The 26,792-nt window shown below is 33.8% G+C and overlaps 1 protein-coding gene across 6 annotated transcripts in view; it reads left to right on the top strand.

The window, feature by feature from the left end:
- Positions 1-26,792, top strand: part of Robo1 (roundabout guidance receptor 1) — a 1,045,885-nt gene that overhangs the window by 707,647 nt on the left and 311,446 nt on the right. For all 6 annotated transcript variants that reach the window (XM_058574582.1, XM_058574581.1, XM_058574578.1 and 3 more), the window contains one exon: positions 21,514-21,840. In XM_058574582.1, coding sequence (XP_058430565.1) covers positions 21,514-21,840 — 327 coding nt within the window. The remainder of the gene's footprint in view (positions 1-21,513; positions 21,841-26,792) is intronic.

The following is a 26,792-nucleotide window of genomic DNA, read 5'->3' as shown; positions in this document are numbered from 1 at the left end:
AAGTAGATCAGGTGTTCTCGTGCTTTAATGTGCTCTGGAATTACCTCTGGTGCTTGTTAAAATTAGACTTAAGAGATTTGGCTCTGTAGATGAGGAGTGGGAGCCCCTGACATCTGAATTATTAACAAATCTCTGTCTCTGTAGTTCACTCTGATGTACCCAGCAATAAATGATTCTGAGATGTAAATTATGACTTTCATTGTGATGTAGGCCAGTGTTTTAGAGCCATTGTGACTTTCCTCTTTGCATTTATTTTCACATTAAGGTAGATTAGAACAATGTTCTGTAACCTAGTAGCTACCAGTTACATGTTCCTATTTCAATGAAATAAAATAAAAGTTTAGTTTCACATGCTCAAAAGCCTTGTGTGACCAGTGGCTACTGTATCAGAAGGAACACATGTAGAGCATTGTAATCATAATATAGAAAGTCCACCTTGACAATGCTGGATTGCAGTGTACAAAAAATGTGATTTTGCCCCTATATAGTTTTGATAATGTTGGGAATTACCCTTATTAAATATTGATTTATTTAACTAGGAGCAGATACTTACTTTATAAGAGAGTCTTTCAAATTAAAGATACTTCTAATTAAATTAGAAAATTTTCATGCTTTAATTTTTGTTCCTTTTTTTTTGTGGGGGTGTTCCTGGGAATTGAACTCAAGGGCACACAGCTACTGAGCCACATCCCCAGCCCTATTTTGTGTTTTATTTAGACACAGGGTCTCACTGAGTTGCTTAGTGCCTCATTCTTGCTGAGGCTGGCTTTGAACTTGGGATCCTTCTGTCTCAGCCTCCCAAGCCGCTAGGATTACAGGCATGTGCCACCGCCTGGCTATTTTTTTTTCCTTTTTAAAAAATAAATAAACATGTAAAGAGAATAAATGACTTAGATGACTAGTACTTGGAGTGGTAATCATTTGAGATTCTTTATCAAAAGAATGGGATTTTGTATATGGGATTTTGCCATTCAAGAACTAACCCCCAAAATATTTCTTATGTTGCTCAAAGAAGTAATAAGGCCTCAGTATTTTATCATTTTATAAAACATTCTTGAATATGTTCTGCAAAAAATGAAATGAAGTTGTATAAACAAGCTCCAGGATATATCCTAATACTACCAAATTATAACCAATCATGTGTATTACCAAGAGAGTTTCTATATAAAATATACATGGATTTAGCATTAAATCTTACATGTAAGTATGTTAATTTGATAGCATTTTCCTGAACTTATTCAATATATTTTATAAATTATCAAGGGAAATCATCTTAGGCTGATTTCAGAAAGTATGCATTATATAGTATAATTATTCATTGTAATTTGAAACACAACTCTTGAAATAGTAAATTCCATGGGAATGGGATGGGAAAAAATTCACCTCTCCAGTTTTTTTTTTTAATATCATCAGTTGAGTCTCAAGTTGGTTTTTAAAAAAAATCAGGGTTATAGTCATATAAAATATTTGAATGAACTTGTTAGTGTTGGTTGCTTTATCAAAGTCACATACAATTTTCAAATAAAAACAACCCTATGGTTGCTTTCTTCTTGTCTTTTAGACCCCGGCCCTCAGAAACACTTGACTGAATTCTATGAATTCTTCCTTCTTGAATTTTCCATTTCTTCTTTTTATTCCTTTGTTGTCTCGCCCCTGTATTCTGGGATCCGTATTCTATCTGTTCTTGGGTCCCCTCCAACTACTCTTCACCCCACCTGGCCCTGTGAGGTTTTGCTCCTTGAGAAGTTACTTTACTTCTTCACATCTTCTAAGAACTTCTGTGTTGCAATAAGCTAAAATCCGACTTTTTGAGCATAACTTAATAATCTCATTGGTTTGGCCAGAGCTTGTACTTCAGCTCCTATTTTCTTTTAGTCTTTAACTGAATCCTTCCTATAAAATCATGCTGGGTTTCATGTTACCATATTATTTTCTGTTCTTCCTCTATGCCCCATTTGAAATATCCTTTGCAGTCCTCTGTGCTCATCCTAAGCTTATGGGGTTGAATGGTTTCCCCTAAAATGTTGAAATCCTAACCCTCAGTACCTGTCAATGTGATATTTTTTGGAGATAGGGTCTCTGCAGATGATCCAGATATGATCACCTAACTCAGTATGCCTGTGTCCTAATGGAAAGGGACATTTGGACACAGAGGCAGAGACACAAAGAGAGTGTCATGTAAAGACACAGAGGTCAGAATAGGTGAGAAAGCAACAATTGAGGATCAGCCAGCAAACTAGCAGAGGCTGGGAGAGAGGCAGGCGGCCCATTCTCTCTCATTATTTCGAGAAAAAAACTAACCCTGCTTACACCTTCCTTGATCTTGGACTCCAGACAGTGAGACAATATATTCCTACTGCATCCATTTTTGTGGTATTTTTCTGTGGCAGCCTAGGAACATATGCACCTATTATTTTGATTTTGATTTTATTTATTTATTTTTTGACATTAATTCCCCTCTCAAGAAACTGATGGCCTTTCCTGTGGATGAATCTTCTCTGTAGAAAAATGCAAATGTGTTCATAAGCACAAACTTCAAATAATTTTAGTGGTTAAGAACCTCTGGGCTGGGGATGTGGCTCAAGCGGTAGCGTGCTCGCCTGGCATGCGCAGGGCGCTGGGTTCGATCCTCAGCACCACATAAAAATAAAATAAAGATGTTATGTCCACCGAAAACTAAAAAAAAAAATATTAAAAAAAAAGAACTTCTGACCAGTGCTGGGGATATAGCTCAGTTGGTAGAGTGCTTGCCTTGCATGTACAAGGCCCTGGGTTCGGTCCACAGCACCTCAAAACAAAACAAAACAAAAAGCCCTTGACCAACCCAAATCATATCCATCCATCCATGACCAACCAAAATGTCATTTTCTCAGTGAAAAGAGCTTGACCACTTCATTTCACTTTTGCTTTGCTTTTCTCTTTGGGAATTTATGGTGTATATTTTGATTTTGCTACTTCATCATATACTTCTTGGACCTGAGTTTTTCAATATCTGTAACACTTCTCAATACGAAAACTCTAGTATTTCTCCATACTGTACTCCTAGATTGTAAGATTTTGAAGAATTATTTCTATTCACTCTCCCTTCACCACCATTGCCTGATAATATGTATATGGTGAGAAGAGATCTCATGGACACCATGCCCAGTATGTGCCTGGATGATATTGAGTGCTCAATACAGTGCCAGTTCCAGCTACACCTTTTCTTACTAATATTAATGTCTGCTAACATACTTTTGAAGAGAAAATAATTTAAGCTTCTTGGTTGGGCCGGGAATAATAACAGGTGTTACTTTACTCAGCCTATGCTGAGTCCAGCATCAAGTGAACAGTAGGTGTGAAAAGGTTTAAAATGAGAAGGCACAGAAGCCGTGTTGCCTGGCAACACATCCATCGGCTTCGATTTTGATTCTTAGCTCTCTACAAATTTGAGAGATATTGTGCAATGTTTTTACCCTCTGAGGGTTTCTCTATTCATCTAAAAAATAGTAAAGAAAATCATCCTTGTGTTTCTTGAGAAGATTAGCCTCTCTTCTAATACTCTGTATTTATGTGTCCACGCATACCCCAAGAAATTTACATCTACTTTCAAGACTTTGGAGACACTTTGAGGCATATTCTCAACAGGTCAAGGAAACCTCTTGAGTTTCTTTTATAAAAAAATTTCACTCCTACCCTCTAGTGTACAGAATTTAGAACAGGGTCCTGATTTATCCAGAGGGTATTATTTGTTGTCAGCTTTGATCAAGTATTTTCTGCTCTGGTGATTAGTTTTCCTTTGTTTGCAAAATGTGAGAGCTGACAAATTTATCTGTTCTTATTCCAGCTTTAACATGCAATATTAACTTCATTTTATGGATGAAGAAACTGACCCATTAACTTAGGCTGCAGAAAGGTAGAAATTTATGGGTGTAAAAGAATACCAACTTTTTCTTCCCCATTGCCGCAAGAAACCAAAGTATATGGTGTAGTTTTTCTTATATTTAAATTAATTTTGAGGATTTTAAAAAAATATGGGTCTAGTACACACACACACACACACTTTTTTTTTTTTTTTTGGTAGTTCTGGGATTGAACCCAGGGCCTTGCATGTGCTATGAAGACTCTCTACCACCAAACTACATCTAGCTCCTTATTCAGAATATTCTTATACAACATGAAAAATTTTTATGATTGTAATATCTCCCAGCATAGCTTGGTGGCAAAATGACCAAACTAGAGAAGAATGCAGCAATCTGCATCTTTGTTCCATTTGTTACTATCTATGACATCTTGGACAATTAATTTTTGTGCTTTAGTTTTCCTCATCTATAAATTTGTGGATAGTAATAGTACCCTCTTCAGAAAGTTTTGAGGATTGTGAGAATTAGTACAGCTAATGAATTTTAGTTATTGTTCTAACTCACATTTAAGGTTGTTAAATTAATCATAATAAAAATCCTAGTAGTATGCAATTGAGACTTTAAGAAAGTGCCATTTTTTTTACTAGTGCTTTTTCTATTTTTAATTTTTATTAATTGTTATTTTATTTATACAAATGTATGGGGTACACTGTGATGATGAAAAAAAATATATATATAAATGAAGTGAGTTTAATATTTCCATGTCCTTAAACATTTTTAAAAACTTTTGATTAACTATGAAGTTGTACATATTTATGGAGTAGGGTGTGATATTTCAGTACATGAATACAATATGTACTGAACAAATCAGAGTCATTAATGTGGCCTCTCCTCATTATTACTTTGTGCTTGGAGCATTCAAGCTCCTCTCTTCTAGTCACTCATAAAGGTTTTTGCTAATTCTTAAACATAAATGCAACTATGTAGAACCCAATCCAACCATATGATGATTCTGTGGTTTTTACAGAGTGACCGTGTCAACCTGACCATCTCATACACATCTCATGCTCCATAAAAATTTTGATTCATCTTTCTATGTCTTTTCAAACTATTTTTTATATGCAAAATATGTAACTCTGGTAGTTGTCTGTGGTTTTTTTCTTCCCTTTTGTGCATGTCAGGCTTGCAAGGAGGGGCAGACATCTCTAATCTTGAAGGCCAAAGAACTATTGTTTGTATGGGTACAGTGGTCAAAATTCAGGTAGAGGGGACTCACTGTAGTTTCCAGTTAAGATAGGATTTTGTGCAGTATGGCCCAAAACCATCATGAGGGGAAATGAGAACTCGGGAAAATTGGCAGAAGCTTCACTTTGGTTGTACATGAAAAATACATAGTGCATTGCAATGGAGAGAGTGAAGCAAAACAAACAAAATGCTAGAAATCATGGTCAACTTGCAGTTTTCCTAGTGAAACTTTTATGAAGGAAAAAGCCAGTAAAAATACTTGATTGCTTAAACATTTTCTTTATTATTATTCATGGTTGACTTTTGTCCTTACATAATGTTATTTAGTCATGTAAATCTAAAGTAGTTGTATAAATATGTGTATATATTTAAATATACATATATTTAAAATATATATATATATATATATATATATATATATATATAATATATATATATTTGTATTGGAGGGATATTTGCAGATACTTCTTTTTAAGAGCACTGTAATCTGATTAGACCTTTTTTTTTTTTTTTTTAATGCTAGGCATTGAACCCAAGCCTTGTTCTTCCTAACCATGTGCTTCCACTAGACAAATACCCTATAGACTTCTTCTTCTTCTTTTTTTTTTTTTCTTTTTTGCTGGGGAAAATATCTGCCCTTTTTTTTTTTTTTTTTTTTAACTTTGCTATCTGTCCCCTTGTCTCTTTCCAACCCTTGCAAGTTACATACACTTTTGAATAATAGTCCTTGGTTGTACCTTTTTAATCTTAAAGTTCTCATGAAGTCAAAGTTGACTGAAAATAGTAAACAAATTTAAACAAATTTTGGGGGGGATATTTTTCTTTCAATTTCTTCCATCTGACTTGTTAAGCAGAGAGGATGACCCATCATCCTAGTTTACCTAGGAATAATTGAGGGTGACTTTCATTGTTAAACTGGGAATTTCCCTATAAAAGTGGGATAAGTTAGCCGAACTAAAAGAGAACCCATATGTTTAAAAAGAGTCTATTAATTTTATCATTAAGAATCCCATCAATAATCTAGGAACATACGGATTTTCCCATATACCTTTAGTTGAAAATTGTGTCCAAAGAAAGAGAAATCCCTATTTTTAAACTGTGGGAACTACTACAAAGCCATTTCTTAGGACTTGTTCCCAAGATGAGTCAGTGTATCTGATTATCTAAAACATCAAAATTTTGAATTATGTTTCCAAATTGTATAATCACACATTTAACTAATTGATAAATAAAATTTAAAACTTGATTTCCTGAGACTAGAATTTAGAATTGTTTTGTGAATTAGCAAACGTCAAAATGTTAGTTTCAGTTCAAAATCCTTTAAGGGGTATAATCCAAAATGAAAATACAAGATTTGACTAGGCATTAGTATTTTATAAAGCAGGTTTTGATCAGAGTAAACCACACTGAAGGCACAAATAAACATGTTTTTAAAGGCAGTAGTACTAGGCATGGGACAATGAAGAAAGTCATATATTTAACAGATATTCATGATCATTTTCAGAATCTAAATATTAAAGGATTAGCGATAATTTAGGGTAATATTTTAGAAGGATAATATTAAATCAAAGTACCATATTATTGTAAGTTACTGATGAAAAATTTAGAATTTAGAATGTTTAACATTGTTTTAAAATGGACTATTGAAGTTAAAAAACCTAAAAACAATTTAATTTTGAAGATATACATCAACTTTTAAATATTTTCAAATATCTGGCCCTCAAGTTCCTTAACTTAGTGACTAGTAAAGAAATGGTTTAATACATGCGTAAAGATATATTCACAGTGATGCTAAATATTAGATTTTGATGATACTAAACATTTTGAAATAAACTCACAATGAGGTTCAGTTAATTGTAGCACTCAGTAAGAAATATTATTTATATATAACTTCATTGTAAAAGAGTAAAATGTTTACAGTAAGTAAAACTTATAAAACATTTTATATGTAAATATTAACACTAGAAGGAAAGATTTTAAAATAAAAGCTTTGCTTTTCTCTGGAAGTGCATGCAATTATAGGTAAATACTATTTATTTAATTCTATAATTTCTCAATTTTCTACAATTTTTTATTGTTTGTTTTAATCAGTGTTAATTTTTATTATTTTTATTTGTAAAAGTAAGCATAATTTTTTGCCTATTGATTTAGATATGATTGTTTTCAGCATTAATTTATTTTTCAGATGATAAAATTTGGGACACTAGTGTATCATGTTGAATAATACATCTATCCCTGGAACAAAATTTGGAATTTTATTTCCACTTATTCTCACATTGGGAAAATATGAGTATAATGTTATTTCCTATTCTTGTTGAAGAGCATATTCTTGTATACATTAGCCTGGTATATTTCTTGTTTTTTAAAAATATGGTAATCTTAAACACTGTTACATGATTCTCCTAATGCTTAGGTAGAGAAGCAGTTTATGATAGATATAATGGAAGATAGATACTATGGAAGAGTCTGGATCCAAATTACCTAAGACCATGGTTCAGATCTATCATGTACCAACTGTATAACCTCTGGTGAATTAACTTGGCTCTGCCTTGAATTTTTCATCTATAAAATGGGGCTAATAGTAACACTTCAGTTATTTTATTAATTTATTTATTTTGAGAACAGTTGTTGCAACTTCTAGTTAATTGGCTCTCCATCTTGAGTGTACATTAAAATCACCTTCTGTATCTGGAAAGTAGGATCTGCAGGTACCATACCCAGAAATTATGACTATGCTTATCCCAGGTTTCCCTAAAGCTGAACAATAAAACAAACAAACAAAAAAGGGAATAGTTAGAAACTAGACAGTTCACAAACATTATAAAGATTATGATGCCACATTGAAAAACACTGCTTCCACTTATATTTCATTTAGAAATATTTTAGAAGGTTACCCACGGAGTGGGTTGTTTTCCACATACGCTTGTGGTTTATAATTCAGTAGGCTTCATTTTAATCAGCCTCTATTATCCTCAGAAATTACATATGTGGAGTTTTGTGCATATATTCAGTAAACAAAAAAGGAAAATTACTTATTTTTTTTTAAAAACTACATTATATAAATATTGTTCTAAATTTAATGGCAAAGCATATTTATAAAAAGACAGTGACAACCTTATCCCTCATCTCTCTCTTTGTCATTTCTAGTTTCAGTGCTAACAGAAAACTAGAGAAAAATCCATTGCAGTGGGATATTTTACGAGTTCAAACAGTGATAATTATAACTTAATTTATTATTATTGGAGTGTCCAAGAATTGCTCAAAAATAGTCAAATGTGAAATGAAAACACATTTAAAATTTAAAAAAATGATTTTCCCTGAGAGTGGCATAGACCAGGAATTAGCTTGTAATGGTGTTGAAGGGAAGTGAAATAATTAGGTCTATTTGCTTCCTAAAGGGAAGAGGCAATTGATACCTGTTAATCGTTTTAAATCCATATCCAGACTTTTACCTCCCAATGATCGCACAGGGCATGAATGAGCAGCCCTGCGCCTCAGGGTGTGTGACCCCTATTCAATTAAACTCTTACAGGCTTTCCACCTTTGCAGGCAGGCTTATTTTTGTCAAAGCCTTTGCTTCCACACATTCTAACTATGTTATATGCAGTTTTGCATGAACAGCTTATTCATATTTGTTTACTGTTTGCTTATATGTGCCACAAAAAGTTTCATTGTTGGTTAAGAAGTATGTTCATGCGTATGTTATATAACTGCATACACTATCACTCTTATATCATTTATATACACTTTTCTTTTCATTTTTAAAAACAAAAGAAAAGAGAGGGACAGAGATGGGTACTACTAACTTTTTATTTTTGTTTTGCACTCTTATATAAAGTGCGCTGTATACCTAGTGCGCTGTCAGCATTCACTATATAATCATTCAGTGAATAAATGGATGCTTAAGAGTTAGTAAAGGTTGAATTTTATTTTCTCCATATTTAAAAAAATGTTGACTTTCACAACTTCTAAAATAGACTATTTTGTTATGAAAAATAACAGCAGAATATCATGGAATATTTGCAAACTACACAAACTTATAGAAAGGTGAACAAATATTATTTTGTAACAGTCTTTTAGAAGTAATGCCAAGGTTTATTTTTATTTTTTTATTTGTTTATTCATTTATTTTCAAGATCTCTTTCTCTTCAACTGGAATTGAACTATTTACACCTTTTTCTTTTTTTTTTTTGGTACCAGGGATTGAATTCAGGGCTACTTGGCCATGAGCCACATCCCCAGTCCTATTTTGTATCCTATTTAGAGACAGGGTCTTACTGAGTTGCTTAAGGCCTCATTAAGTTGCTAAGGGTGGCTTTAAACTTGAGATCCTCCTGCCTCAACCTCCCAAATCGCTGGGATTACAGGCGTGGGCCACCATGCTTGGCTCAGTTTACCCCTATCTTAATTCTTGTATGAATACCACCCATGGTACTGTGTACAGGTTTCTATACCCTTGGAACTATTTTTTTTTTAATTTTTTATTGTTGGCTGTTCAAAACATTACATAGTTCTTGATATATCATATTTCACAATTTGATTCAAGTGGGTTATGAGCTCCCATTTTTACCCCATATACAGATTGCAGAATCACATCAGTTACACATCCATTGATTTACATATTGCCATACTAGTGTCTGTTGTATTCTGCTGCCTTTCCTATCCTCTACTATCCCCCCTCCCCTCCCCTCCCCTCCCCTCTTCTCTCTCTGCTCCCTCTACTGACATTCGTTTGTCCCCCTTATATTATTTTTCCCCTTCCCCTCACTTCCTCTTGTATGTACTTTTGTATAACTCTGAGGGTCTCCTTCCATTTCCATGCATTTTTCCTTCTCTCTCCCTTTCCCTCCCACCTCCCTTGGAACTATTTTTAAAGAGAGGTCTCTCCTTTGTATGGACTGGGCTGCCTTCCCTTGTGGATTTCTGTTTCCCAGTAGTATAAGCAGGGATTTCCCTTATTTTCTCTTCAGGTGTACAGAGGGAACATTGACTGCCTCCAAGGATGCAGCTAGTCTATATCATGTTCCAAACTAGTTTTTAATACATGTGGGCTCATTTGCCATTTTCTTCTTACTGATCATTTAATGTTTATTGAGGACCTGCTAAATGCTAAGTGCTTTTCTAGGCCCTGGGATTGTAGACATTTTTCAGTGTGGTTCAACTACTTATGAACTGTGCTCAAGTGTGTTAGCATTATTAATTTTCCCCCCGTCTGTCTGTCTGTCTGTCTATCTATCTATCTATCTATCTATCTATCTATCTATCTAATTTATGGCCTTTTCTCTTTAAAATTCAGGTTAAACCATTTCTAAGATAATGACTAAAAGTATTTCCCTTTTAAAGTTGCAATTAAACACAAATGATAAATGTGTATTGATATGATATTTCCCATAAGTGAAATGCTCTTAGATGTAAAACATTTTTTGGTTTGTTTTCTTTTTCTTTTTGCATTTGTTTATGTTAATACTTTATTTATGGTGGACTTTCCCAGTTAGATCAATGGCACTGTAGCTTTGTTTTGAAATGATTATTTACTTACCCCTTTAGAAAATAATGTTTACTACTATTTAAGTATTTGCTATTACTTCAAATTTATAATTTGATAATATTTGGAATATCCTTTAAATGTCCTTGTTTTGTATGCCAAGTGAATAGATTGAACCTCTCAGCATCTGTTATTAGGGCATCTCTTAAAATCTGTAAGAACTAAATCCAAGATATTATGAGAGAAGAATGGGGAAGATATAAGGAGGGAACCATTACAATTAGTGTAAAAGATTGCTAATGTGTACAAGATTTTTTCAGAAATTCTTTTTCATGTCAAAAGTACTGAGGTTTTAAATTGAGTGAAGTTGACTGCATTCCTATAGAGATTTCTCGGTAATCCTTTAAAAGGTTATTTTAAGTATTTTGTTTTCCAGAAGTGTAATTGTCTTTTGACAATTATCCCTAAAATGCAATTCCATACTCTTGTCTTGCAGACATTAACAACTCACTTTGGAATCAAGGGCCCTTCAAATATGACACAGTATTACTACCTAATTCAAAAAGTAAAGTTGAAAGCTTTATTTTTAGTACATAAATTGATTTTAAGTTATTGACTCTTAGCAAATTGTATCTATAATAAACAGATACTCTAAAAACCTGATGCAACTCTTCAGTGAAAAAAAAAAAAACAACAATGAACATTACTTTACATAGTAATTTTTTTAAACCTTCCCATGATTAAGCAATTGAATGTATCTGTTACTTGCTTTTATGCATTTTTAATTTAGACTTGAAAATATGTTTTCAAGAAACAAATAAGATTAATTTAAGAATATTCTTCTTTCAGAAGTGATCACAGAGAAAGTCTGGTAAAAACGTTTTGTTTTTTATAATTATAAGAGTATTTTGCAGTTGCCACTTCAATAGGGAAGTCTTCTCATGTTCTGAATATTGAGATTATAGTTGGCTCAAATTTATAACCATCTGTTATTACCTTATTATATCAAGAAATGAAATGCAGTTTCATATTGATTGCATCCATGTCATTTGTCTTAATGCATAGAAAATCCATGATTATGAATAACTATATTTTCACAGCAATAAATAAAATCATGGGATCACCCAAATAATGTTATTCACAATTCAAAATATTGTTCAGGATTCTTTGTTAGTGAAAATTTCAAAGTTTCAGTTGGGCCTAACAGCTGAAATTAGCTATTATATTTTATAATATAATATATATTTTCAGATCTAGGTATTTTGGTCCATGAGAATATACATAAAGATGCACTAATACAAATAAACTTACTCCATACTCTTGCTACCTGTGGTATTTTTGTATTTTAATGAAAAGGAAATTAAAGACAATATGATAATTCATCCAGTAGTATTTTTAAAGAACTAGTATATCTTTTAAATCTGAAAGTAATACATTTCGAAAGTGGGGAGAGAGGGAGAAGCAAGGGAGGGTGGAAGTGATCAAAGCAGCATATATGTATGCATGAAATGACATGGTGAAACCCATTAATTTGCACATTTAATATGCATTAATAATTATAATAAAAGGAAAATGTATTTCTATAGTCAGTGGGTCTATTGGGAACATTTTCCCCAATGATCAGATACGTTTTATTATTGATGGCTTTAGATAGTCAGCTTTTGACCTCAGGGAAAGAAAAAATAGGTTTACCATGCTAAGTATTCTAGTTTTGTTTTATTTTATTTCTCGAGTTTTTTGATAGATGTTTTACAAGAATTGTGCTAGAACCTGCCAAAAATTGTGTAAATCAAATGATGATGATGATGATGATGATGATGATAATTAGGTACCAGGAATTGAACTTAGGGACACTCAGCCACTGAGCCACATCCCCAGCCCTATTTTGTATTTTACTTAGAGACAGGGCCTTACTGAGTTGCTTAGTGCCTCACTTTTGCTGAGGCCTACTTTGAACTCCTGATCCTCCTGCCTTAGCCTCCAGCGCTGATGGGATTACAGGTGTGCGCCAAAGCGCCCAGCAAAATCAAATTATTTTGAGTTGGAGTCTCAACCACAATTAGGGACTGAGCTTAGTTTGCAAAAATGTTTACAAATCTAGGAGGAAAATGTAATTTCTCTATAAATTAATGAGAATATTAATGTGGCTTCAGAAGATGGTAGGGAGGAGTATTATAAAATCCAATAACGGTGTTTATGGTGTTTATACCAGCTTCCAAAATACTAGATTTATGGTTTCAACTCATGAGTCAATATAATATTATTTTGTGTATCAGATATTATGCTGCCCTATAAAGTCTGGGTTCAAACAGTAACAAGTACCAGATTTGAAGCCAGGCAATCTTAATCCAGTTTCTAGTTTTAACTAGGTTCCCTATAGATGCTAGAGTTGTTTTTTTTTCTTATTATAGTTTCTTCTACTACTGCCTTGCTTTGAATGGATCTTATTCTTTAACATCATTCTTGTTAATATTTTTGTCTTCCTTGGAAGACTTCAGGCTGTAAAGATCAGTGATTTTATTTCATATTTCTTTATGTTGGCAGTACTTAGCACAATTTATAAAAGATTATAAATAGTCTTATCCTAATACTATATAGAAAAACAAATAAGCAAATTGATGGGCAAATTGATGGATGAGAAAGTGAAGAATTTGGGTTTTAAGATATACAAATATTTTCGCTTGGCATTTTTTAGAAAGCAAAATCCTCCTATTTGCGTGTTAACTGGAATTTTCTACTAAAGGGCAAATAGAAAAAAGTGAACTCAGCTAGCCAACTTCAACCTCCAATCTTTTTATTTACAGCTCTGGGTGAAATCCTGCCTGATTTGACTCAGCTGAGGCAATTCCTGCAGTTAATTCCTTAGTCTCTTCTACTTAGTGTCCATATTATTAAAAACGGGGGTGGGGTAGGCAAAATGGTTTCTAAAATTTAACTTACGCTACTGTCACTCTTTTTTTATATCCCTGGGGACACAGTCATATGATATTAGATTATATAGGAATGTGACAAAAACAACAGGAATTCACTCCTGGAATTTCACTGGGGTCTATTTTGGTAATCATTTTAGATGATACATTCTACCCCTGACAGTTAATTACTGAGATTATTCTAACTTGGGCTAGAAGTAGTTCTTCTTTTCTTTAGGTAATCTTCTTTAGGTAAAGATTGTAATCAGGAGAAATTAGGATAAAACAAAGTAGTCTAGGGAAATGCCATGATCTATTCATCACAGGGTTCTCTTGGTACATTCTGTTATCCTTGTGTTCTTTTACTACATCTGATTTCAGGTGGAAGATTTAGTTTTTCAGTAGAGTGTGGAGTGTTTTTATAATCTTTCTTCCAACAGTAAGCATGAGTGTTTGAGAAATGTGTGTAACTCCATAGAGGATATTTAAGTCTGTTTTCTACATAGTGAGTAATTAATGGGTTCTGCTTTCTTATTTTTAACAAATATCTCCTTCTAGGTTGAGATTCTGACAGGAAAATTACAGGATTGGTGCCTGTGATAGGATAGATGTTAGTAATTGGCGGCCATTCTACTCCCAGAAATGTAAATGGAGCTTAAGTAAAGAACATAAGAAGCAAGGTTCCTTTAAGAATATAAATATTCTTTTACAAATATAAGTATTTTTGTCAAGGCCATTGTTTACATTGCCACCCCATCTTGGACAGATGTCACCAAATTGTCTATTAATATTCATTGTGTTGTCTGTCAGCTATTCATTAAATTTGTTCCTTTTATGATCTGAGCAATTTTATAAGCATTTTTTGCTTCAAGATGCTTTAATACGATATACCATGCAGATGGATATTTTAATAATTGTAGGTCTTCTAATTTTTAATCTACCAAAGCATATGGAAAAGAAATTTGGATGCCAATAAGACTTTCTTAATAAAATACTTTTTTTGCCCTTGGCCTACTAAGAAACTTGAAAATAAAAATAAACATAATTCTATAATAATTATGCTATGGTAGAAAAAATAATAAAATCATAGAAAAAAAGAATAAAATTATATATTGTATGTGAAGCTGTATAGTTAAAATTATACACGTGTGTGCATGAACATACACACACCCCTCAGCAGAATATTAACAAGGTCAGTCTCTTAAATGGTTACTTGCTTGTGTTTCTGTGAAAATGATGTCTCAGTGGGGGGAACACTTTACATCCAACTAAGACTTTGGTTTCCTCATCATAAATCTCATGTGACTTTGATATATTTCCTTGAAATACTTAGCACTTACGTATTATATATCTTTTTCCAGCTGTGGTTGTGTAAATATTTAGATATTTCATTCACTGGTGTTTATATTTTTTCTTCCAACCAGGCAGCTGTTGAAAGAATCCTGCTCTGTCCTTTTCTGGGATACTGGTTTTGCTCGAAGTCAGTGGGGCTCTATTCCTAAGTTCTACCAGGATACTTTCTGACAGCAGTTGACAATATCATCCTAATTCCTTGTTAAGGCCTCCTTTCAGGATCTGCCCTTTTCTTTTACTATGTCTTCTTTGTAACTTTTAAGTTTCCTATGCGGAGCATGCTTGAAACCTAGAAGTTGGTTTTATCAATCGTTGTAAAAACCTTATAACTTATAATTTAAAATATAACGGAATTATTTAAAATATAACAAACTGGAATGGTGGTTGGCAGTAGCTTACATGACTCAGAATTTATGTTTGGAGAAAACTTTTTGTGCAAAATGAATAATAAGATTACATTGTGACAGTAAATGCCACTTTAAGGGAGGAAGATTAGTGACTAATATGTCCGACTTGGGGTCTTTCAATTACGATTCTGTATGTACTCATGAACTTCCCTATTAGATTTTATTGTAAATCTCAAAATCCTTTTTTTTTTTTTTAGATGTTGGGGATTGAATTTAAGGCTGTGTGCATGAGCACTCTACCACTGAGCCACAGCATCAGCCCTTTCTTATTTATTTTGAGACAAGGTTCCATTAAGTTGCTCAGGCGGGCTTTGAACTTGTGATCCTTCTGCCTCAGCTTCCCAAGTAGCTGGGATTACAGGGTGTGGGCAACTGCTCCTGGCTCAAAGTCCCCCTTTGAGAGTTGTGGTATAACTTGGTGGCAGAGTATGCCTTCCATATGCAAGGCTCTGGTTCAGTCCTTGGTATTACAAAAAAAAAGAAGAAGAAGAAGAAGAGGAGGAGGAGGAGGAGGAGGAGGAGGAGGAGGAGGGGGAGGGGGAGGGGGAGGAGGAGGAGGAGGAGGAGGAGGAGGAGGAGGAAGAAAAGAAAAGGAAAAAAAAATGTCCTTTGAGAAAGTGGACCAGAGCTATAAGTATAAAATGGGGTGACTTTTCTCATTTTACAGATAGAATATCAGAGATTTTTTCTTCACGTATATTGCCAGAAAAAATTTTGAAACTAGTGATATTTAGTTTATTTTTATTTTATTTATTTATTTTTTTGTGGTGCTGGGGATTGAACTCAGGGCCTCCTGTACTCGAGGCAAGCACTCTACCAACTGAACTATATCCTCAGCCCGATATTTAGTTTTTTTTTTTTTTTAATTGGTTGTTCAAAACATTACAAAGCTCTTGACATATCATTTTAATAGTACAAATAATTGTGTAAGAACTATGCTTCGGAAGTCATTAGGGTTACAGATAGACATTCTATGCATGGGGAAAGAACAACAGATGCCATTAGGTTTGACTGCTTCTTGCTTTTTTTTTTTTTTTTTTGGTATCAGGGGCCCTTAACCATGGAGCCATATCACTAGCCCCTGCCTACCCCCCCCCCTTTTTTTTTTTATTAATTTAGAGACAGGATCTCCTGAGTTGCTTAGGGCCTCCCTGCTGAGGCTAACTTTGAACTCTTGATCCTCATGTCTCAGTCTACCAAGCTCCTGGGATTACAGGTATACACCACTGAGCCCAGCTCTTGCTCTTTTTATCATCTACATTTTACAAGGAAGCAATCAGAATGAACAATTCTAGTGTGGAAAGCATATAGCTCATTTTTCTATGGATTTTAACCAGTTAATCCTAGCAGTATTTATGGACTAGTTGGCAAGAGCAAGAGCTTTGGATTTGACTAGGATTGACTTCCAGCACTGCCATCTCCCAGCTGAATGACAGCTGAGATCTCAGTTCCCCATATGGACACCAGATATAATAACACCCACCTCATAAAGATGTTGTTGTGAGGAAGGAGATGATGGATAATTAATAGCAGTTTTCTTTTCTATCTCTTTCTTGCCTGCTTAAACTTGATTACAAAGACTAATTTATTACAATTTTTATAAAGATGATGACTAGCATTTATGGTTTTATTATGGAGGTTAACCAATCATTCATTGTAAATATGACTCAGAAATTGGAAAGTCCCTTTCATGAAGTTTTTTCGTTGTGAGAAATGAAAGATTTCTATGTTTGCTATGATTTCAAAAGCGCTTGGTCTACTCCAGTTAAATAGCTTCTTCTGCTAAACGTATTCATTCTCTTCAGATTATTATATGCTTCATAGTATATATTTTCTCTTTAAATGTGTTTCTCAGAAGCAAAGTTCAATGGGATATCCTGCAAAAAAGAAAAACTAAGAGTTCAATGACTAAATAAGTTTGGGAAATGCTGCATATCATATTCCTTTTCTGGCATCTCACAGTTACATTAGCAAAACTAAAGACACTGAGATCCATGACTTTTTTTTTTTTTTTTTAGCAATTCTAGTAATGACCTGAGGAAAGAGTATTCACAGGACATTTTTGAAAATGTAGTCATTAATAATATAGAAAGCATTTTTATTGCCAAAACTCTTACTGAATGCTGCTGTACAAACATCATGGTGAAAACTTGGGTCTGAATCCTTCATTCCCAAAAGTCATGCTGGCTGTGGTCCAGCTCTGCAGAACTGCAGGTTAGGATAGAGGGAGTCTTCAGCAAGGCTGCCATTCAGTGGAGCCTGGGTGACCTCCAGGTTCTGTAATCCGTGTTACTTCCTCTAGTCTCTCCCCAGATAGTTTTATTCTTTCCCATGGTTTTTGTCTCCATCTCTATTCTAATCCACAGCTCTAGCTGAGATTTCTTTTCTAAGGTTCAACTCGAATATGCATTTTGATAATCTAGACATACCCCAAATTCTCCATGTCTCATACTGAATAAATATCGGCTTTGCGCTTCTTCCTCTCACCCAATCTCACTCTGGTTTCCTATTTGCATTTTGACTGCTCTTCACTTATCCTTGAGATCAGGAATCTGGAATCTCCCTTCCTCCATTGCTTCCTTGTATTTCATTTCCATCATCCTCCATGTTTCCAGTAATTTTATTATGACATAATAAAATTAGACTCTCCCTATTTTTCTTTCTGTCAATGTCTAAGTTCAGGTTCTCAGATTTATTGCTTAAAGGGTACAAAAGTATCCTCTTCATCTTCCTCTAACTTACCTTCCTAAGTCCAGCTTCCTACTAGCCATAGTGAGCTGTTTTCTTTTTTTTTTTTTCTTGCAGTACTAGTGGTTGAACCCAGGGGTAATTCTTCACTGAACTAATTCCCTATCCTTATTAATTTTTATTTTTGAAACAGGGCCTCTCTAAGTTGCCCAGCCTGACCTCAAACTTCTGATCTTCTTGCCTCATTCTCTCCAGTAAGTGATATTAGAGGTGTGTGCCCCTGGCTAATAGTGACCTCTTTAAAATCAAAGTTGGTCATACTGATCCCTTACTTACATGGATTCCTGTTGCCTTCAGCTAGGTTGCAGAACTGCAGCTTGATGTGCAAAGCCTATCACATCACTTCTTGTAGCTATTTTTCGGTGACTTCGACACGCATTTCATATACAGCCATAATAACCTACTTGCAGGTCCCATAAGTGTACCATATACTCTTGTAGCTGTTCCTCTAGGTGAAATCATCTCCTTTCTTTTCTTTAAGACTCATTTTCAAGGTTTATCACAAGTTCCGTGTCTCTCTATGTTTCTCTGACTTGCTTAGGCTGTCTTGGATGGCCATGTTCTTATAGGAATCTATGCATCTCTATTACCTATTTCAAATGGACTTTCAGAATTCAAATTAAAATTTGCTTTAATAAAATATATAGGGCTGGGGATGTGACTCGGTGGTTGAGCGCCCCAAGTGCTGCTGGGTTCAATTGCTGGCACCTAAATAAATAAATAAATAAATATATTATCTCATTAGTTTTTTTCTTCAGCATCTATCTTTTGTAATTATAGTCAAGATAAAGGCCAATGATATATTACAATGCTTTATTTTCTGAGTTTTGTAGCATTGATGATTATGAGTAATCTAAAACCAATATTAATTTCACCTGACTTAAATATAGATAGTATGAATTTCCAATTCATCTTTTCCACATATTGCTGGTTTATTTCCCCCTCTTTTAGAGTCTGGTTGCATTTAAAGAATTTATAGCACACTGTTTACCATGCACTAAATGAAAGCTATCTGTCAGTATTTCTGATAGTAAGACTCTTATTTGGTTAAGTTTATAACTTTTTGTCTCCTGAAGGTTATAAGCAAATAATAGATCTTTCAGTTTCATCATTCACTTCATTCATTTCACTAAGGAAAAAATAAAAATTGTAGTAGTTACATATTAGGCACAAATATAAATAAGCCTATGCAGGGTTTATACTCTATTAAGATTGAACAATGTATATATTGCTTACAATTTTAAAAGAGAAGTCCTGTGTGGTGTAGCATGTTTTTAATCCCAGCAATTTGGGAAACTGAGGCAGGTGGACTGCAAGTCGAGATCAGCCTCAGCAACTTTGGGAGACTCTGTCTCAAAATTTAAAACAAACAAACAAACAAATAGATAGGACTGGGGAAGTAGTTCAGTGATTCAAACCAGTACAAAAAAAAAAAAAGATTAAATCTTTTAAAGTCTTTTAAAAAGTCTATAAGTCTTTTCAAGTCTTTTAAAAAGTATATCTGCATGATTTCATTTTTTGTTTTTTAATGGTACCAGGGATTGAACCACTGAGCCACATCCCCAGTCCTTTTTATTTTTTATTTTGAGACAGGGTCTCACTAAGTTGCTTAGGGCCTTGCTAAATTGCTGAGGATGAACTTGAATTTGGGATCCTCTTGCCTCAGCCTCCTGTTTGCTAGAATTATAGATGTGTGCCACCAAGCCAGGTTTACAGTGCATGATTCTTAAGCTGCAGTGCATTCTGCTTTAGCTAGTTCTTTTGTGTTAGAATTTCATTTAGTTTTTCATTTATTCAACATTTATTTATTTATTTTGTGATATCAGGAAGCAAACCCAGGGCCTTGTATCTTCTGGGAAAGTGCTCTAACACTAAGCTATATCTCTGGTTCAACACACTTCCTAAGTACTGTAGTGTGCTCAGAACTGTGCCAGACATAAGAGAAAACCATGACCAAAATCAGACCCACAGATCTTACAGACTAGTGGGGAAACGACCATAGTGGAAGCCTCAGATAAATAGACTTAAATTATAATTCTGAATGTTGTTACCAAGTATACTTAAAGTGTCCTGCTTGGGTTTATAGAAACAAAATTTAGTTTTGGGGGAAAACTGGGGAAACAGAGATTTGAAAGAATTGTGGGTGTAAAGTAATATGAGTTCATTTGGAGCCCAGTGCCTGTGGCTGTCATAGGCCACAGGGTAGGAGGAAGCCCACTATGCCTGTGGAACCAGGAAGACTGAGAGAAGGGAGCAGAGAAAGGAGTGGACAGGAAATCTGGAGAGTTTGATCAGGGAAGGAAAAGTCTGGCTCTTGTGGGTCTCCTTGAAGACTTAGGAGCAGTGAATTTATTCTAAGGGCCTCTGAAGTAGAGCAGGACTCAGATTGTGCTTGCACCTCAAAGTCTTCATCGAATCATATGGAAGTAAACTATTTCAATGACTTTCCCAAACCCTGGCAGGAGGGATAATAGTTGGATCTGGGATAGTAGCTGGCTGTAGAAATAGACATGAGTAGACTGAATTGAGAAAGTTTAGGAGGTATAGAGGTGGGGAAGGGAGGTGTCAGGCAGGCTTGCTTCTATTGTGCTTTCTTGAGTGAGTTTCGAACACCATTAAGAGCCAAGTTCAGGGCTCCATTTAATGAAGGCTTGGGCTGTTGAATTTGAGTAATTTACATATTTACGCTATACAAAGCATAAATAAGATAGGAGTTTTAAAAATATGAAACATGAATCCTGTTTGTGAGATTATAATATCATTGGAAAAATAAGGCACAAAGACAGGATATATTTAAATGACATATACATATAGACCTTAATTTCTTAAGTACTATTTAAGGTCCATAATGCAGCTCCTTTACTAGTATTCTTTTCCATTAATATTGTATTTATTCATTTGAAGTCAATTATTTAATATTCAAATATTAATATAATAATTATTATATTAATTTATCAAAGCTGTGGGGAATATAATTATGTGTGTGTGTGTATATATCTATATATATACACACACAGATTTTATTATTTAGGAAGAGATAAGAATCTATATGAAAAAATTTTATTGTATTTGAATATAAATTTTCATTTGTGTACAGCATGTTTTGTTAGAGTCTTAATTGATGATAGTTAAAAGGAGATGCCAGGAAGCCATGGTATTATTTGTAATACTCAGGAAGCTGTTTAGCAGTTCCCTGACAGGTTTCTCTTCAAAAGCAGGCACTGTGCACGGTATAAACAATGTAATGGGCTCTGAGATGATTCATGGTCAGGGATTTGAACAGCAGACAGGATTTGTACAAGTGGAGTGTAAGCAAGAGAACTTTCTAAGTGGAGGGTCAAAAGAATTCAGGATTTGGAAGGTGCAGTCAAAGTGGATGCCAGAAGGATTAGTTAGCAGATAGGATAGGAAGGGTAGGTCAACATTAGGTAGTGTTTAAATAACAGTGTTAAAAACTTTTGATATAAGGCTTTTAACTGTTTTTGAGTGAAACAGGAAGATATTTTGTCAATTCTTTTTTGCAGGCTCCCGTCTTCGACAGGAAGATTTTCCACCTCGCATTGTTGAACACCCTTCTGACCTAATTGTCTCAAAAGGAGAACCTGCAACTCTGAACTGTAAAGCTGAAGGCCGCCCCACACCCACTATTGAATGGTACAAAGGCGGGGAGAGAGTGGAAACAGACAAAGATGACCCTCGCTCACACCGAATGTTGCTGCCAAGTGGATCTTTATTTTTCTTACGTATAGTACATGGACGAAAAAGTAGGCCTGATGAAGGGGTCTACGTGTGTGTGGCAAGGAATTACCTTGGAGAGGCTGTGAGCCACAATGCATCGCTGGAGGTGGCTAGTAAGTAAAATGGGCTTTCTGTGTTTGGCAGGGGGAGTGGCCAAGTAATGATGATGGCAATGAAAAATAGAGCATGTGCAATAAATAGGCTTTACTTGAGGACCCTCTGTACTTTTATATCTGGATGAAACCTAGTTTTCAAATTGTCTTTATTTCTTATCCTAGATAGTTATTCTAGCTAGACTGAGGTTTGTGCATGTAGTTGTTGAACCTTTTGACTTTCGATTTGGAACTCTTTTCTATTAACAATTTCACTGAATTTGTGTTATTCCCCTCCTTTGTTGCTTCTAAATATAGTGAATATCATAATGTGACTGCAAATAGAATAGTATAGGATTTTAAAAAGTTGTCTTCATTGGAAGAATTACTTTCAACTTGTAATATAAGGTATGGTTTTACACAATATCTAATTCTTGGAAGTATATTATACTTCTCTTAATGCTAAATCTAGAAAAGATTTATAGGCTTTATACTTGGCTTCTATAGTGAAGTGTCAAAAATGGTGCATGTAATCCTCTAGTAGGTTATGCTAGAATATGTTGACTAATGATTAAATTGTTTTTAGAGTCTAAATGTTCATTTTATTTTAATAAGATTTGGACTTCTGTTATTTTCTATCCATATTCAAGAGGTAGCCAAAACATTTCATTTCCTTGAAGAATCCTGGTGTACATCTATGACAAAAATTGAGAATTTCCAGGCTGGGGTTGTGGCTCACTGATAGAGTGCTTGCCTAGCATGCATGAGGCACTGGGTTTGATCCCTAGCACCACATAAAAATAAACAAATAAAATAAAGGTATTGTGTTCATCTACAACTAAAAAAAAATCTTTAAAAAAATTGAGAATTTCTGCATAAGGATTGGAGAGACAGATGAAATTAAGCTTAGTTCCCTTAACCACATATATAACTGTATTCACAACTATGCATATATTTCTATATGTTTTTCCAGATAAGTAATATTTTCATATGACTTATGTTTAACATTTTAATAATATAATCATTTTCATAGTCTCTAGCATTTTAATATAACTTGAATAAATAGAACCATAAATAATTATAAAATTGTAGACACAGAAAAGAATTTAGAGATAATTATTCCAGCTCAATTGTATTATTAATGTGGAATCAGCTCCAGAGTGCTTAAATGATTTGATCATCTTCACAAAGTTATGTAGTGCTTACATTGAGACAGAATGTCAAAAGTGTATGCTATGAACATAAAATATAATTAGAATAAAACAAAGTAACATTTTAAAGCATAGCAAAACTAATCATTCATATCTTTTCACTGTTTACTGGAAACCAGTATTTGCATTTCACTGTCTTATTGTATTGCCTTGACTCTCCCTGAAGTCTTAGAATGAACTCAGCAAGGTGTATGAACACTATCATCACAACAAAAAGATATTTTGCTTTTATTTTTATTTTTGTGAAGCCCAACTTTAAATGTAGGTTTTCAAACAAAAGAAGTATAAGTGTTCAACTTATTTTTAAATAATATCTGTTTGATTCATCTTTCAATGTTAAGATTCTGGCACCTTTCTAACTTTTGGTCTATTTAAGCTTAATAATTCTTTGCAGGGATAAAATTAATTTAGCACTTGAAAACAAATTTAGAGAATCAGAAAAGCTAATACAAAACACGTAGGCCAGCTCCAATTTCTGGTAGGTAGGAAACTGAAAACCAGAGGGAAAACCAAAATGATTGTTCTCTGGAATCATAATTTCTAATAAATGAAGTGTGTATCAACAGGAGAAGCAAAAAGTCATCTGGTGTTTCTGGATTACTTTTTGCTCTACTCACATTCTTATCATTGTCTGGATTTTAAGAAGGAAGTTATAGGTTTGAACAGGTCTAAATGCTCACCTTCTAGATCTTCCTTTTTCAAAACACATTTAGTTTCACTCCAATGATCAAGATGCCCTTCATGCATTGGGATTTAGACAGCCTTCTTTCCTGATCTGGCTTTTGTGTAGGTATTTTAAAGATACTATTAGTTTCCAGTTAAGTCCTTTCTAAGGTAGGCATTCCATTACCTTGAGAAGCCATTATGTGAAAAGCTGTTCATCCCCCTCAACAAATGTACAATCAGAATTGAAACCAGACACAAGATCATTATATCACTTCTACCAGCAAAATATTCAAAGACAGAGCCCCTTCATGCATAATTCACAAATTTTAGCATGATGTTCATCATTATGTCCTCAAAATGTTTTCCAGCTCTAGAGGAAAAAAATATTCTAATTTACTGATTAAACTTTTTTTTTTCTTTTTAAAGACAAGGTGTTGATTAATTGCTTAGGGCCTTGCTAAATATCTGAGGCTGGCCTTGAATTTATGATCTTCTTACCTCAGCTTCCCAAATTGCTGAGATTATATGTGTGTGTCTCCACACTCAGCTAATTTACTGAATAAAATTTAATATAAAAACTTTAAAAATATTTGAACAGTAACAATCACTATATCTATAAAAGGAGAAAGCATAGATACTATAAATTTGTCAAGTAAAATTTAGTTAATTAGGGTAGTTTGATAACAAATATTCTTATTAAAGATAATAATAATTTGAGACCCTAAAAAACTTAAGGAGCATTTGTTTTGAATAATTTTTATGCTAGGTTAAGTACAATGAATATAAAAATATTTTATTTGAATGAGACATGATTTGAAAATAAGTTTATGGGAAAAATAAATTACTCAGCCATTTAAAAGGATTTTGTGTCTTTAAAGTTTAGAAACTATTATTTAGTAAATGTATGCTTCAGTTTGCTACAAAAAGGTATGTAGTAATTGAATTCACTGTATTTCAGTTATTTATTTATTTGTTTATTTATTTGTGGTGCTAGAGACTGAACCCCGGGTTGCTCTATCTCTGAACCCCATCCACAACCCTTTGTACTTTTGATTTTGAGAAGGGTCTTGCTTAGTTGCCCTGAGTGACCTTGAACTTGTGATCTTTCTGCCTAAATCTGAGAATGGAGGCATGAGCCACCATGCCTAGCTCAGTTATTTATTTTAAGAAACAAGTTCTGCTCTTTCACCATCTTTAGAATGGTTTTGTCCTAAATCCAAAATTAGCCATTTGTATGCTTTGTTAATAAATACGATGGAAAGAAGGGGGAAGCATGGGTCATATTTCTATAAGATAAACCTGTAAAGTTTGGTTACAGTTTGGGTTTTATTTTTTCTTGGAGAAAAATATTTTTTTTAATATTTCCTTAGTTTAGGTACCAGAAGTTCACTGAGTACTATTCTTACTTTCCCCAAGGCTCAGACACAGGAAGACAAAGATTGCATCTAATTTTGTAGTGACGCTGTAGCCCCAAGTGATAGCATTAACAAAAGTGTCTTGAGGCAACGCAGGTTTCACAGTGCAGTTGTTGGTAATGCTTTTAAAAACATTTATCAGTGTTTTACTTGTGCTTAAACCAAGTTTTACAGCTGTAACAACAACTGGCTTGCTTGGTTCCTCATAATTGTCAGTCTCTCAAACTTTGAAAAAAAAAAGATTATGGAATGCCATTTAAAACTCTTATTTCTATAGAGAAATGATAATATTCTTGCATATTATGTCTGTAGAGTTTATTTAAATGGGAACAATGCAGCTAGGGATTATATTTATTGGTTACGTTTAGTTTATTTTTATTTTCATTTACATTACATTTATAACCAGGGTTGACCTTCTTGCAGAGAATATTGGCTCGCATTTTGGTGCTTATTCTTACCATGTGGTAAAAACTGTGTTCCTTGTTCTTAAACATTGAATTGTGTTGCAGGTAAACTTATTTCACATTATTATAAAGTTTAAAAACATGACTGTTAAGATATGTTCAGAAACCTTTATTTCTAATATCTATACCTGGAAATTTTGGTTTGGGTTTTATAAAGGAAAAGAATCTCTCTAATCACAAATGTGTTTTTTTTAAATTATTTCTTCATTATTAGTTCTCTTTGCAAATGAAGAATGACATATTTTGATAGGGATATTTAATTATGTAATTTAGAAGACATTGCTGTTTAAAAGATTTAGGAAAACTCACTCTGGGGACTGGGGTTGTAGCTCAGTGGCTGAGTGCTTGCCTAGTATGCATAAGGCACTGGGTTCAATCCTCAGCACCGCATAAAAAAATAATTCACTATGTGTCTAATTCAGTTTCAAACTTAGCTTTCCTTAAGGATCATGCAAAGCAGTTTTTTTTAATTAGAGCATTATTGTTATACATAAAAAGCAATATTCTTGCTTATTTTGGATTATATATGTTGGAGAGTCTATGAAATGCTTATGAAAATATCTTATTGATTTATTATCCTACATTGAATATCACCAATTATTAAGTTTATGTTATGCCTGGCACAGAATAATAGCACAGTTCTTTGATATAGCTTGTATTTAATAAGTAATTTGATCTTAGATAATTACATTGAATTTTAAGGAAAATTTATTTGAACCCTGACCTTCAAGCTTTCCATTGTAGACTGTGGCTCTCTAAGTCATCTGCTAAGCAGTGATACAGTCAACATATGGCTATTTGTATCCTAGTTAAGCTGTTTTCTCCTGAGAAAGAGAAATTCCCTTCAGAATAGGCAGACATCTGCTGGCCTTCTATGTAGCAAAACCATAGAAGAACTGTATTTCCTGGGGAAAAAAAAATCATTTTTGTTAATTAATCAAAGATTGTAGTTCTAGAATTTATTTACTGCAGTGCTCTTTTTTTTTTTTTTAGATCCTCAGTACTTTGAAGTAAAATGTTGTCTTTTGAAGGAATATTCTCTATTGCTTTCAACACATGATGACCTTTTTGTTATAAAATGATGGTTCTCAAAGTGTTTTAGAATTTGTATTGTCCAATTTTCCTCACTTAGGTAAAAAAAGAAAGTGAAATGAATATGTATGGTGAATACACACATTTACCTGGGTACAATACAATGTATTTTCAAAATCTAGTCC

This window comes from Marmota monax, unplaced genomic scaffold (assembly GCF_021218885.2).
Source record: "Marmota monax isolate L192 unplaced genomic scaffold, Marmota_monax_Labrador192_F-V1.1 WCK01_AAM20220418_F8-fsc00016, whole genome shotgun sequence".
Taxonomy (NCBI): domain Eukaryota; kingdom Metazoa; phylum Chordata; class Mammalia; order Rodentia; family Sciuridae; genus Marmota; species Marmota monax.
The sequence above is the reverse complement of the archived record's forward strand: the minus strand, read 5'-3'. Positions and strand labels throughout refer to the sequence as shown.